The sequence below is a fragment of the Berghia stephanieae genome, chromosome 1 (genome assembly GCF_034508935.2).
Source record: "Berghia stephanieae isolate SIO BIC M18660-M18661 chromosome 1, UCSD_Bste_1.3, whole genome shotgun sequence".
NCBI classification, from domain to species: domain Eukaryota; kingdom Metazoa; phylum Mollusca; class Gastropoda; order Nudibranchia; family Aeolidiidae; genus Berghia; species Berghia stephanieae.
Window position 1 is genome coordinate 140,652,412 of NC_088360.1, and position 16,286 is coordinate 140,668,697.

General features: G+C 34.4%; 1 protein-coding gene across 2 annotated transcripts; it reads right to left on the bottom strand.

Annotated features, from left to right (window-relative positions):
• Positions 1-323: 323 nt before the first annotated feature.
• On the bottom strand, positions 324-16,085 carry LOC144963363 (mitochondrial import inner membrane translocase subunit TIM50-like). 2 transcript variants are annotated; one of them, XM_078897325.1, is made up of 11 exons: positions 15,475-16,085; positions 14,656-14,687; positions 13,857-13,878; positions 12,143-12,201; positions 11,176-11,295; positions 9,189-9,296; positions 7,899-7,997; positions 5,922-6,078; positions 5,060-5,163; positions 4,256-4,334; positions 324-2,359 (listed from the first exon to the last, which is right to left on the bottom strand). In XM_078897325.1, the coding sequence occupies exons 1-10, from the start codon at positions 15,944-15,946 to the stop codon at positions 4,257-4,259; spliced, it is 1,251 nt and encodes a 416-aa protein (XP_078753451.1). In that variant the 5' UTR covers positions 15,947-16,085; the 3' UTR covers positions 324-2,359; position 4,256. The 2 variants fall into 2 exon arrangements, with proteins under 2 accessions (XP_078753451.1, XP_078753450.1); XM_078897324.1 differs by lacking the exon at positions 324-2,359 and having other exon boundaries at positions 3,853-4,334; positions 15,475-16,084.
• Positions 16,086-16,286: the final 201 nt, after the last annotated feature.

A 16,286-nucleotide genomic window follows, 5' to 3' on the forward strand; every position in this document is an offset into this window, starting at 1 on the left:
TAATAATAATAATAATAATAATAATAATAATACTTCTGAAAACTTATATAGCGCTATACCTCTGAGACACCAGACTCTAAAATTCCAAATTACTTAGGCTGAAACATACTCATTCACACACACAAAAGCACACACACTCTCATTCACACACACACACACACACAATCACACAACACAATACAAACCAGACACCTATCATGCTTCTCATATCATATCATCTACTAAAATCGAAATAAACTATGTCGCTCTAAGTCTAAGCCTGCATCAGTCGTACAGCCAGGGAATATATATATATATATATATATATATATATATATTATATATATATATATATATTTTAAAATAGATAAAATCAAACCTGAAACTCACGTGTTCATTTCGCATATATACCATGTATGTATTCAAAATATTTGTCATCTCAATAAAATTTAAAAAAAAAAAAAAAAAAAAAAAAAGAAATACAGGTTTGTTATCCATTTGTGATGTAAAGGGTATAATGGACATAGTAAGAGGATTTGCCAACATTTTCAAACCATAAAAAAATTTATAATTGACCTTTATATAGCGCAATATCCACTAAATGTGCTCAAAGCCCTTTACAAGGGGTCCCTGGTCAACAGCAACATTTAACATGTAGGACGGGACATGATGCCTGTTAGGCGATATTACAATTTTTCGGACACAGACAACGTTGTTAACGGCCAGGTACTCATTTGCACACCTGAGTGCGGTGAGAGAATGTGAGTAAAGAGCCTTCTCTAAGGACTCAACTATGCACCTAGCACAAGACTCGAACCCTGGACCTTCCAATCCGAAAGCGAGTGTCATACCACAAGACCACATAATCCCACTAAAACTAAAAGAAACAAAGCAGAGCCATATAATACCTATGTAGTACATACAGTGTCCGCAGATATTTATTAACAAATTACAACGCATTGTAATTATAACGTTTTGGTCGATAGGACCATATATAAAATTCCTAGATTTGCCGTTTATACCAGAATACTTGTAGAGAGAAAACAATTTTTTTTGTGATTCTAAATTACTAAGATAATGAATACTCCTTTAACCTGATGGAATATCATTATATTCCTCTGAGGAGTCGCTATCTTATCCCTGCAACATTCTCATATAATCTAAACATCCAACAGGGGAGGGGAGTCTATCCAGTCATTATTGCAATAACATTTGCATTACCAGAGTTGTTCCCCATTACACATTTTTTAAAACATTTTTTTTCTCCCCCCCCCGCCCCTTTTTTATTTTCGATTCGTTATTTGTTTGTTTGTTTTTTTAAGGGTTTTACGGCGCTTGCAACACATTGAGGTTATATCAATGCCGGCAAAAAGGAAGAAAATTGATATTCTTGCTGTACAATTAAAAGTGCTTGAAGAAACAGTAAGACAAAAGGGCAAGATCAGTGTACTTAGTTTGAGATCACCTAAAAGTCCCAACCAGACACCCAACCAGACACCAGCACCACTAAGTGGAATATACTCAAATGTTTTCAAATCATTTGTTAAAAATAAAAAAATAACAGTACATAACAGAGAGATGATTTACAAGAAAAAAAAAATCATCTCCCAAATATATAACTATACATTCGACTGTTTCCCTCCCAGCCAAGGACTCCGGCCAGGGTCAGGACAAAACCAAGTAATCTCATTCCACGACAAAGACAGAAAGCAATTGGAAAACAATCACAGGGTGATAGAAGACACAGAAAGTACCTCACTGCCCACTATGGGAGGTCAGGATCCCCACCCAGTTTTCGATTCATTAACATGAGTTAAAACAATAAAACATGCAACATAAATATATCAAGTAAACTGTAAACCTTCCAGTCGTTTCTACATAGCATCAAAAATCGCATCTCAGTCTCATTAAAAAAAACTTTCCAGTCATCTCTACATAGCATCAAAAATCGCATCTCAGTCTCGTTGAAAAAAACCTTCCAGTCGTTTCTACATAGCATCAAAAATTGCATCTCAGTCTCGTTGAAAAAAATCCTTCCAGTCGTTTCTACATAGCATCAAAATCGCATCTTAGTTCCATTGAAAAAAACACAATGACCCTTCACACTCCATAAGAAATCTAAAACCTTTCTCTTTCTCTCCATTCGCTGACACGAGTTAAAACCACACATCACACAACAAAAAAAGTATCGAGCAAACTATCAGCCTTCTAGAAACTTCTATATTATATCCTCAAGAATCGCATCTAAGTCTCACTGAGAAAACAATTATCTTTCATACTCAATAAGAAATCTCTCTCTCTCCGTTCGCTGACACGAGTTATTTTGTTTGTTTGTTGCTTTAGGTCTCTTCCAACACAATTGAGGTTATATGAGAGACCGCTGAAACAAAAAAACAAGCAATCTAACAAAAATAGTACAAATGTAAATCAAAATCATAACCTAAAGATATCATAAGCTAAATTATAAATAACCAAGAACAAACAGGCAGAAGATTTACAGGAAAAAAAATATCCCCTGTCAAAAATACAATCACAAACCAAAGAAGCAGGATAGGCTAGTAAAGAGAAGAAGAAACGACATCACTATCGGATCGTACACCCATGCGAACATCATAGGTATATGATTCAAGGGTGATGCTCCCATCCAACCACCCGCTGACACGAGTTAAAACCACACAACACACAACAAAAAGGGTATCAAGCAAAATATACTTCTATATATCCTCAAAATCGCATCTAAGTCTTACTGAGAAAACCATGATCTTTCATACTGAATTACACATCTCTCTCTCTCCATCCACTGACATGAGTCAAAGCCATACAGCAGACAGCATAAGTGTATCAAGCTATCAACCATTTTGTGTTGACAAAATAAAATGGATTGTGTGATAAGTTTGTTTTCAGGGGGTTTTAGAAGCCCTTTAGGTCATTCTAGCGCCAATAAAAAGGAAGATGATGGATAAATAAAGTTAATAGATTTAGATCTAGCTATCAAGCTTCTAATAATAAAAGTGAGACAGAGGGGATGAATTCAACAGAGACCATATCATAGGTAGTTATGTTTGTTTTTAAGGGTTTTACGGCGCTTGCAACACATTAGGGTCACATCAGCGCCAGTAAAAAGGAAGAAAATGGGATAATAAAAAGTTCTAGAATTACAATTAAAGCATCCAAGAATAAGGCAGACAAAGGGGGAATTGGTTCAAATAGGGGACAGAAATAGATTCCAGGAGCACACTATCAGTGTACTTAGTTTGAGACCATGGGTAGATTAAAGGGCACTGTATAACTTTGTAGTCAGCTTGAAGCTGCCTTAAGCCTCAAACTGAAACCACTACAAATTCCCTGTGACAAGGGAAAAAATCAGATGGTTATAAAATAAGCCTTACAATAAAAACCTAACAATGACATATACTTGAGAGATGTGATTTACAAGGAAAGATAAAAACGTCATCTCTCACAAAATGATAAATCCATCTGTGTTCCCCTCCCAGCAAAAGATTCAAGACAGGCCCCCATGCATCACTAAAAGGTCCAATTCAAGTACAAGGACACAAAGAAACATGGAAAGGAGAAATGATATAAAGGATATAGAAGAGAAATTAAAGGCATCTGAGAACTGATGAAGAGTCCATCGGCCAAAAGATGGTGGCCTCACCCTTAGCTATAAATTTTTTTTTTTTGGATCATCCATTAATGTAAATATGAGACTATTCAAAAAAAAAAAAATTTTTAAATAAAAAATAAAACAAAACAAAAAAAAATTCAAAAATAAAATCTCTGTAATTTTGTTACTGCATTACGTCATCGATACACCAATATTAACATGTATAACACCTCTTTCTCCAACACATGTAAATCATAGCCAAAATATCCACTGGCAAGAGACTTTATTTTCATCCACCAAGACCAATAACTGGGAAATAATGTTTTAAGATCATTAAAATATTAACGGAATCTTTAGCCAGCAAAACTCTGAACATGAGTAAATAAAGGCGATATAAATATTGCAGCATAATATCAGAGATATTAAGGTGAAACTCATAGAGTTCTTCAGTAAGCGTTGAGTCTGCTTAATCTTCATGATTATTCATGTAAATAGAAAATGCTGTCTTTATTAGAAGAAAACAATCATGTACACTTTACTACAATTTGCAAATATAATCTTGCATCATTTACAATAGTATCCATTTTTTTTTTTTTTTTCAGAATGGCTCTAAAGACACTGACAGTGAGTTTATCAGTTATCACAGCTGACAATGGCAATTTTCCCTACTTTACTTCTTGAATCCAGCAAACCAACTCTTCTTCTTGTTCTCTTCAGCCACAAACTTTGCCCTTGCTTCTTCCTCTTCCTAGAATAAAATAAAATCGGGAAAAAAAAAAAAGGAATTTAAACAAAATAAACAAATAAATAAATTAAATTCCCTTTATACATCCCATAGGGGAAATTTGTCTCTAGCGTCTATTCCAAGGGAAGACTGGAATAACCCAGGAGTCAGCTGCAGTGCAGAGCTGCAAATTAAGCTAGGCCAAGGTGACTTGCTCAAGGCCACACAGTGCAGCGACAGTTCAATCGAACTCTGTATCTTTCAGGTATGAAGCAAAGACTGTACCCGCTGAGCCACGCTGAGTATGATTTATATGACACAACAATATGTGGCTATTTCACAGTGTTAAAAATAAACAATTGAGGAGCCTACTTGTAAATTTATTTTTTTAAAATCAGAGGTATACAAGTCAACCTTATGATAGACTACTTTTTATAGTGAATGACGTCTGCTTGAATTTAGATGTTTAAAATGAGTTATTCCCCTTTTATTCGGAACTGGTTACTTTCATGTGTCCCATTAAAAGCTCCAACTTGTAAAAGCTGCTAAATCGTACATGAAAACACAGATTGAAAAATACACTACACCAATACATACATCAATCATTGGCAAAAGAGCTCTACATCCATATTTCTAATTCCACCTATGTTAAACCAAAAACTATTATAAATTGAGTGGAACAAACAAGAAATATCTTTTTTAAAACATATATCTAAAAAAATTAGAAAGGCTTGGGAAAAGAGTCGTACCTGAAGTTTCCTCTGGTTTTCTCTAAAAGCAGCTAAGGGATCTTCACACTGGCTGTAGTAATCTATGACAGGACGAATGTCTTCCACACCACTTGTTGCGATAGCTGAGAATTAAAGAATTATACTAAATTAATCACAAATGAAATGAGAATGTACATTAGAACAGACCAAAAGTGAACATTGAGAAAAGAACAGGTTGTCAACCACAATGATTTCCAGCGAAAAAAAATTACAATCCCACAAAGTTTTCAAAGACAAAATTTGGGAAAATTCTTTCTGCAAACCTTGGATTTAAATGTGATAATGATGGTGATGACGATGGTGCTGTTGTTGTTGATGATGATGATGATGATGATGATGATGATGATGATGGTGATGATGATGAACATTTTAAAGACGATGATTAGTTGTTGATTATGATGATAATGATGATGAAGTGCATAGAGTATGGCCTAGTCATGGTTATGTGCTATACAAGTGCTATGCATTACTTTATTATAATACTATTGTTGTTGTTGATGATGATGGTGGTGGGTTTTTTTTTCTGGAACGATATTAAAATATAACCAAAATCAGGAAAAAGCTGGAAATGAAGGAAATCAGGAATTAGAATAGGAACAAATACCAGGAATTTCCAGATAATTGGAGAATTGACAGGTCTGTAAAAGCAGGAGGGAAATCCCCTTTGATTTTACACTAACATGACATTATATCTTGTCTTATTCAATATGAAAGCACAGGCCCTATTTCTGTTTAGAGAAGACACAAACTATGAACGCTATAAATACATGTAAACAACAGAGGAGGGTCAACTATTAAAACAAAAAATACGCCTCTCTCATAAATCTGTCAAAAATCTTACTTTTCAAAAAATGTGCCAAATCAACCAATGTCCTGTCTCCATCTTCACCTTTCCACTTCTTCAACACCAAAGAGTTCCTGGGCTGCAACCTGACCGACTTATCATTGCAGTCCAACATGATCACTTTGGACAGATCACGGTTTAAACATGACAGATCCTGGAAGATGGACACAAACAAACAAAAAAATTAAGTTTTTTTAAATATAACACAAGTAGTCCTTCAAAGACATTCGGCCCATGGAGCAGGAGTTTATCCCGGTTTCTACAGCATGAAACGGACAAAATAGCAATTTCTTGCTATCCAAAAGCCAAATCTAACAGCCTCAGCTACCCATTCACTGTTCCAGGCACTTTACAAGAGGTCCTTGGCCACAGCAACATTTAACATGTATGACGCCGAAATGGGACTATTATAATTTTTTTCAATGCCATTACTGTCTATTACACCTGAGTGTAGTGAGAGAATGTGAGTAAGAAGCATTTTGTTTGTTTTGTTTGTTTTTAAGGGTTTTACGGCGCTTGCAACACATTTAGGTTATATCAGCGCCAGTAAAAAGGAAGAAAATGGAATAGTAAAAAGTTCCAGAATTACAATTAAAGCACCTAAGAGAAAGTAAGGCAAAGTGGAACTGGGAACAAATAGGGATCAGATGTAAATTCCAAGAGCATACCACCAATGTACTTAGTTTTGAGATCACTTATTAGTCTCATCCACACACAAACACAAGATCCAACAAAGAGGAATACACTCAAATGTTTACATTATACATTCAAAATAACAAATATAATAATACATAATGGGAGATGAATTACAAGGAAAAAAATATCATCTCCCAAAACAATAACTATGCATTTGACTGTTTCCCTCCCAGGCAGGACTCCGGCCAGGGCCAGGACAAAACCAAGTAATCTCATTCCAAGACAAAGACAGAAAGCATGTTGGAAAACAGACATAAGGGGATAGAAGACACAGTATGTATAAGAAGCATTTTCCAAGGACCCAAATTTGTATTCCCAGTCTGGGACGTACTTAACCAAATAAACCAGTAAATCTTTACTTATCCTAACAAGGGTGTGGGACTCGACCACGATACCTTCAATCCAAAGGTGAAAGTCATACCACAAAACTGCAGAGCCTCAAAATAAAAAATACAAATCCTTGCCAAGGTAAACAATTCTAAACGTGAATTTAAGTTAAACAATTATAGATTTGCCACTTGTAACAAAATAAAAAAATGTATACATTTTATGAAAGAAAAAAAATCTGAATTTAAAGAAACAATCAGTACTGGTCCAGAAAAAATTATTATTTATAGATGCTATATTTCCATTTCTGTATCAAGTAATTATTTTCATCACTTTTAGTCGAAAATTATGGTTTACAGATAGGAATTTGGGGTAAAATATCCAAATTTTAGCCAAATCCCCCATCCCCTCACAAAATTTGTATTCACTGACTAATCTGTAAAATTGGCAGGTCCATATATTACAAAATAAAATAAAAGGCACTTTTGATGAATTTCAGCACACAGAATAAAGGATTTTGTCCTGTAGCAAAGGATCATATAATAAAACAGCAATATCAGAATAAAGGATTTTGTCCTGTAGAAAAGGATCATATAATAAAACAGCAATATCAGAATAAAGGATTTTGTCCTGTAGAAAAGGATCATATAATAAAACAACAATATCAGAATAAAGGATTTTGTCCTGTAGAAAAGGATCATATAATAAAACAACAATATCAGAATAAAGGATTTTGTCCTGTACCAAAGGATCAAATAATAAAACAACAATATCAGAATAAAGGATTTTGTCCTGTACCAAAGGATCAAATAATAAAACAACAATATCAGAATAAAGGATTTTGTCATGTAGAAAAGGATCATATACTAAAGCAACAATATATCAGAGTTATGCTTGGCTTACTGAATTCACGTTCTTTGCCGTACAACTTAATCTAATTTACGAACCAACCTTAACGTGATGACCATCCATGTAACGAGTGGCATCTCGATAGAGCCTGTACATCACATATCCTTGTGGATCTAGATTATTCACTAAGGGATCTGCAGTCTGAAGTAAAAAAAAAAAACAAACAAAAAAACAAGAATTTAATGCTTCAATTTCAATACTTAAAAAAAAAAAAAAAAAATTATTAAAATTACCCAATGCTTTCTAATAACAAGAAATTAAGTGAGTAGGAAGGTGCCAGGAAAGTAAAAAAAAAAAATTTTTTAATTTAATGCTTCAATTATTTTGCTTTAAAAAAATAAAATTTAGATTATTAAAATTACCCAATGCTTTTTTAATCAATGTCTGGACTATGCGCAACAAAGCACAGTTAGCTGTGTTAATTGTACAATAGTCTTCATTAGCCCCATTCATCAATACTCAAAGATTTCTCGTAAAACTTTGGAAAAGTGAGTCGAGCAGACACTTATGTTGATAATTACAAGAAATGAAGTGAGTAGGAAAGTGCCAGAAGACAACAGAGATAAAAAAATTCAGCGGCAGCAATGGGGGGGGCTCGAACCTACGACCTTACTGGTACGACAACTCTGCCTGGCTGGGAAGATCATGACTCTACCTTATGAGCTATCCACGACCCCTAAAAAGCTGCTTCAAATTCTGGTCTATCTATAGCCACTTCCCCCGGGGAAGATCAGTAAGGTCTCAGGTTCGAGCCCCCATCGCTACCACAAAATTTTATTCTCTATTGTCTTCTGGCACTTTCCCACTCACTTCATTTCCTATCAAAATTTTGGAACGCTAAGTTCAAAATTATTTTTTAAATATGAATTTTAATTAGCTTAATTAATTTGAGGATTTGAGAGAGTAAATAAATAATTTATTGGATAACACTCATGATCTGTATAAACTATAAAGACAAATGAAAGCCTTTAACACACAGTTATAAAAGACAGAGATGGACTTAAAACGGCTATGTGGTCTTGTGGTATGACACTCACTTCCGGATCGGAGGGTCCTGGGTTTGAGCCTACGCTCGGCGCATAGTTGAGTCCTTGGAAAAGGCTCTTTACTCACATTCTCTCACCATACTCAGGTGTAAAATGAGTACCTGGCCGTCAACAGCGTTGTCTTTGTCCGAAAAATTGTAATATCGCCTAACAGGCGTCATGTCCCGTCCTACATGTTAAATGTTGCTGTTGACCAGGGATCCCTTGTAAAGCAGTTTGAGCACATTTAGTGGATATTGCACTATATAAAGCTCAATTTTAATTTTTTTTTTAAACAAAAACTTACCATTCCAATTTCGGATGAATAAATGACGACTTCAAACAGAGGTGGTCCGACTTGACTGAGAAAATAATCAATACCGGGTCTTTTCTTAAAACGCCAGCCAGTGCTATACTGAAAATGAAAGGTTAAATATACGTGTCAGTGCATGACATAATAATCAGTCGGAAGACGAAAAGTTTGGTTTTGCAATTTTTGGCATTTTCTGAACGAATATGCCCCCCATATCTGCCTACTTGAAAATTTCAAATTCAGTAAGAAATACAAAATTCATCAGTAATTAATGGTCAGATTTCAGTAATACTAAAGCAAACAAAAATAATGATAGATACACCTTTTTCTATATGTATGCCCCCGCGATAATAATTTGCTTATTGATGACCTACTTTCGACACTGCACTGTGTCTACCAATGAGGGTAAAGTTTCTGTGTCGAGTCCATGACGTCACTCGTCGCCAGCCAACGAGGCATTGAGATTTTTTAAATTGTAGCATGCGGTAAATAATGAAAAAAAAATAATTGTTTTTTTAATTTAACGTTGCGACCATTTGTATCAGTAATATTTCTTCTATTTCCGTAAATCTGTAATTGTCCTTACACTTCCGTAACAATTACGGACGGTCCGTAATAATAGGCAGGTATGGCCCCCAAAAGCATTTTAATCTTTATTTGATTTTTCATGAAGTTATGGTCAGATATATGGGAAAGGTATCCAGCAACTTTTCTCAAATTTCATACTTTTTCAACTTGACTGGCTGTAAAAAATATTTAGAAGTGAAATTAAGCTTTGATATTTCCCGAAGATGTACAAAAAGGGTTGATTTAATCATTTATGACAAGAAATCATTTTTGATAAAATTGACCTTCTAACTAAACTTGGCAATATCTCAGTTCAAACCTTTCCACCATCCGACTGATTATGTCATTCACAGTAACATATGTTACTGTGCCAGGAACAACAAGAACATAATTGGATGATAGGGGATGGTCTGGATATGATCATAAGACTTTACTGCACAGATCGAGTTTATTTATTAATTTTACTCCAAATTAATTCTTACAGCTTTCAAGGAAAGAGTAGCAGTAGTGAGAAAACATGTATCACATTTAAAACTAAGTCAAATTAATTTTGATATGACTGGAGAATTATTATTTGAGAGAAATTAAATCTTAGTGTTAAAGGGTTAACAATTGATTAACAATCAAAAGATGCAAACATCTAAGTTTTTCCTCTTTCCACACAAGCTTGCAATTGCAATGTCGAGAGCACTCATCAGAGTAAGAAGATCATATTATTAAACAGAGATGCCAACCTCAAGAATCAGAAATGTGTAAGTCGGGAGGCAAAAATATTATGTAATCCATCACAATCCCCATTTCAAAATTGTAAAATTGGACACACATAAATACTCTTAAATACAAGGAAAACGGCAATATGGTAAAAATGCAAAATTTTCCAGAATTTACATATTTTTCATATTGGCACCATATTTATGCAAAAAAATTATTATCTTTTGTAATACAGGGATGCCAATTCAGGAGGCAAAAATTTACTGAACTTTTAAATAAACAAGTAGACTGGCCCCTTTCTGAGTGCTGAACTCCAATGAAAAGACATGATGCACTTACTTTTTTCCATTCAGCAGGTGACTGGAAAATATACTGAGGGTTTATAACATACTGAATTCCGTAAATATACGGAAAATAGACAAAATTGGTAATAGTTTGCACTTCTGATTAACTCACTCAACCCTAACACCCGACTATATCCATAGTTTACTCGATCATGTTACTTTTACCCCATGCCTATCTATTACATTTTTTCTGCGACAAATTATAGGCATAGTATCAAAGCTAATGTTTTAGTTTTTGCATGTTAATGATAGTTGAATATAACTATCTATGTTCATTCTCATTTTTAATACATTTTTTCCAATTTTGAAAAGTAGCAAAAATCTCTAGGATTGAGCGAGTTAAATTAAGAGATACATACGGTCCAGTCTGGATGAATCAACACACCAGTCATTTCCAACACCAGGGTATATGGGGGCTGCATGTATGGGTAGGTCAAAGGATCTGGGAGCAATTTTTCTCTCGAGGGATCTTGGATTTTCTGTAAAGACCCAAAACGATGACAATAAAAATAATAATATATGCATTAATTATGGAGCCAAGATTATGTAATTGCTAAAAAAATAACACCTGAACTTAAAGGATACTTTTGTGCGTCTATGTGGTATGTATGACACTTGCTTTCGGATCGGAAGGTCCTGGGTTCAAGCCTCACTCGACGCATAGTTGAGTCCTCTTTATTCACATTCTCTCACCGTCCTCAGGTGTAAAATGAGTACCTGACCGTTAACAACGTTGCCTCTGTCTGATAAAAATTGTAACATCGCCTAACAGGCGTCATGTCTCCTAAATGTTAAATGTTGCTGTTGGCCAGGGACCCCAAGTAACGTTCATTGAGCACACTATATAAAAGCTCAAATATAAATTAAATATAATATATATATAATATATAATATATATATATATATATATATATATATATTATATATATATATATATTTTTTTTTTTTTTTTTTTTTAAAGGATGATTTAAGTACATTGTAAAATTCTGATAAGATAAATGTTAAACAGTTGTAGATCCTACGAAGCATGGGCATAGTTTGCAGTTTTAAAATGACATTTTAGATTCATCAATATTGCCTTGAACAAAACATTATTACAACAGGAGAGGCATGTGACGCGTTCCTAATTTTGATAACAACACAGCTACCTAGAAAATAAAATTCCAACTGGAACACAAACAAAACACGATTAAGAAATCTCAATAAAATGCACTTTTTCTCTGAAACACAGTTATGACCTTCACAACATATGAACACTTCTTCCCTCAAATAAAGTAAGTATCAAATTTAGATAAGAAAAAATAATTATTTAAGAATGATAACAACCTGTTTGAATATGTTCATTTCCTTCCAGGTTCTTTTGAAGTAGGCTAAAGCTGTGGGCACTGACAAAAATCAACAAAATATTAATTAATTACAATTTCTGAATATACAACTATTCTTTTGTTTTGAGAAACTATTTTTAAAAAGTCGATCAGAATACAAATGATAACAAGTGTAAACTTTAGCCATTGCCAATCTATAATACAAGCATTTTTTTTTTTACACAAATAAAACACAACATAAAGATAACCCATGATGTTTTGACTAGTAGAAAATTATACCCTGTTACGGGTTGCTTACTCGGACAATGAAAAAATGAAAGGTTTTGGTTGCGCGGCTATGTGGTCTTGTGGTATGACGCTCGCTTTCGGATCGGAAGGTCCTGGGTTCGAGTCTCACTCGGCGCATAGTTGAGTCCTTGGAAAATTCTCTCACCGTACTCATGTGTAAAATGATTACCTGGCCGTTTACATTTACAGCTTTGTCTCTGTCCGAAAAAATTGTGATATCGCCTAACATGCGTCATGTCACGCCCTACATGTTAAGTGTTGCTGTTGGCCAGGGACCCCATTGTAAAGCGCTTTGGCACGTTGAGTGGATATTGCGCTATATGTAAGCTCAATTTTTAAAATAAATATTTTGTTTTGGACAGTAGCTGGTTCACCGTATTTCCATAACAATCAATGCGCAATCTTTCATCTTTGGCAATGGAAGTAATTTTATGAACCAGCCCATGCGTCACAACCATTAGACTGGCCTCAACTGAACATCAGAGGTTACGTGGCTCAGCTCATGATAAAAATGCATGTGACTGAACAGGTAGTGATAATAACAAGCTCTACTCTGATCCAAGCAATATGTTAAGCCATCAATAAGGTATAAAAGGGGGTCCCAATAGCTCAGTTGGTAGAGCACTCGCTTCACACGCAAAGGGACTGAGATCGATCCCGGGTACAGTAGAGATATATTTTTCTGACCCTCCTGTCCACCCAACAGTTAATGGGTAGCTGGCAGATTTGGTGGAAAGTACTTTGCGATAGACTAGTGTCATATCCAAAGGATAAATAACAATCTGAAATTGAATGAACTAACGTGAAACACATTTAATACACGGAAATGTGCTACATAATTTATTTTTCTGCAACATTAATCGAACTAGTAGAGTTAAAATTAATATACATTTTAACATTTAAAAAAAAAATTAAAATAGATTCTTCATTGTACAGGAATTGGATTATGGAACAAAGCAATAGGTATTAAAATAACATAGACAAATCTTCATGAAATAGAAAAAAAAAAAGAAATTGCAAAATTTTTAATGGACCATCAATTAAATTCGTTATTTCTCTGTTCATGTGAAGCCAGAGAAAGTTGAGTTAGGATAATAGCAGGCCTGCTAAAAACTGAACATTGAAAAATTCGTATTTTTAGGAGATAAAAACAATGGACACTATAGTTATCATTATAGATCAACAATTTAATATCACAATGATTAATCAATACTTCAAAATCATTACAATAATATGGTTTAGCATTAACTGTCATTTTGATTAAGTTTTAATGGCTTTGAAATGTTAATGAATTTCTGAAATGGGAGTTGAATTTCCGTAATATTTACGAATTTTTCGTAGTAGTAGTCAGGTCTGTAATAACCAGCTACTGTCCAAAGCACGAGGGAAAATATTTCAATATAGTGGGATGAATAGGTAATACTTACATTCTGAAAATTCGTCTTGCACCTGAAAAACACAAAATACAAAACAAATTTTAAAATAATAAAAATAAGATGAGGAGATATCACTACAAAAATAATTCCTATTAACAGCTAGGTATATAAAGGGAATGAAACAAAATGAAAGCAACGACTGAAAACATGAAATTATGCACTTTTCATGTATTCTGGAAATGAATACTAAAAAGACATATGTTATCGAAATTTTTTATAATGAAAACAACACGGCTATAAAATTATCTGTCCTATGAAATGGACAGAATCAGTTATAGTAACAATATCATAACGACATGTTTACTTCTGCTGGCTTGCAAGGCTTGTAGCAATATCAAAAGGACTAAGACACCCTCTTTTGTGCTATTCAGGTCAGTACCTTCATTCACATCTTTTTCTTTATTGAGGCTCTGTACATTCGCAAGTAATAAAATTAGAGCACATGGTAAACTGTTTTTAGGAGAAAACAAAAACGTTCTAGCCATTGTGAGATCACACATACCTTGTCAAATTATTTTTGATACTCACTACACTCGTTCTAAAGAAAATCAGTAAGCTTCTTATCTGCATCACTGTTTACATTTTCACTCTACCAACTTTTTCCTAATTCGTTTAAACTGGCATAAATTCCATGTAGAAAATTTGGAAACATTTTGTGGTGGATTTGGTGCTCTAAGCTTTTGAATGTCAATCAAGCATTAAGAAAACAGACAATGTAATAGTATGAAACATATTTATTGTCAACTTTGCTGCGAATAAGAGTAATATATTGATAAAGTCAAAGTCTCACCTCATTGCCATCTGGATCAAGCTCTGGTGCACCTTTAGAAATGTAAGCAAAAAAAGTAAAAAATAAAATTAGATTTACAAGTAATATAAAATTATAAAATCAGTATGGCAGGCCTATCTACTTTTCTTCTAATTTCTGTTGCAAGATATGTGGGGAAAAAAGTTCAGAGGGGGGAAGGAGGAGAGAGTCACTTTACTAACAGAACTGGATGATTGTAAGGGTGAGATATGAGGACATCTGCATCACAGCAATCACGGAATGTGAAACTCAGGTATCCTTTCTAACTCTATCCCCTCTCTATCTAGTTTTGAACCCGAAAACCCCAGCTCAAAGTTTAACCACTACATCACTATAATATGCTAAACGACAATATTCAAATAACAGAGCAGAGTTTATTTTAGGCCTTTCCTGGCCAGTAACCACAATTTTTCTCTGAAGAAATGATATCAACAATAACAACAATTCAATAATATCAATAGAAAAAGCAACAACTTTGACAATAATTTCAGCGACAAGTGCGCACAACCTTAAGTACACAATGTCCAATCATAACACAATCACAGCGGTTGCCCTGTGCTTGTTATTATACAATCATTGAGTTGTAATACACCAACATGCACATACCACATATCACGCTAAAAAAAATCACACACATACTCACAACTGACCACTGACAACACTACACTCACATGCCTCTGTTTGAGTCTCTATCCTTTGATGTTATCATCATATCATAAGGCGTCCTTCCGCTAATATGGTTACACTAGATAATCCACGTACCGAGTGAACAGTAACTGATTGCAAAAAAAAAGAGCTCACCCCAAATGTTGACAAGTCCAACTCCCCAGCTGATGCAAGCACCACCAAGAAAAATTAGACCCAGTCTCCACGAGTTCTTCCCACGCCACCAAGATTCTTTTCCTTTTTTGTCCTTTTCCGATTTACTGTCGTTGGAACTTTCAGAAGTACCCGTTTCTTTTGTTTTATTGGTTTCTCCTGTTGGGGTTGAAAAGAGCCTACGTAAATGAGTTGGAATGGTACTGTTTATAGACGAATCTGTTGATAACCTACAAACTTTCACTTTCAGCACGGGTGCAAGAGCACCGGTTCTTCCATCGTTATAAAAGCACAGTGAACGGACGGACTGAGAGGTGCACTGAGATGAGTTGAAGTATGAATGTCTTTGGATTTGTAACTCTGAATCGCGTGTGGATAAATTTAAACGACATAAATGTCTGAAAGAATGGGCTTTGCCCTGAGACAGTGCACGCACAACACTGAAGGTCGCCATTTTTGTAAATAATCTTCAGTTATCCGTTATTTCGCCGAATTCGGATTTATTCTTTGAATTCTTAATTCGCATTCTTCTCTTTCTATCTTTTCTTTTTCTTTCTTTTTTAATTTTTTTTTCCTTTATTACCAAGAATCAATCAATCATCATCATTATCATCATCATCATCATCATCATCATCATCTTCATCATCATCATCATCAATTATCGTCAGAATCGCATTATCGCTGCCACACTAATGACGATAGTTATTGACTCTTCTTCTTCTTCTTCTTCTTCTTCTTCTTCTTCTTCTTCTTCTTCTTCTTCTTCTTCTTCTTCTTCTTCTTCTTCTTCTTCT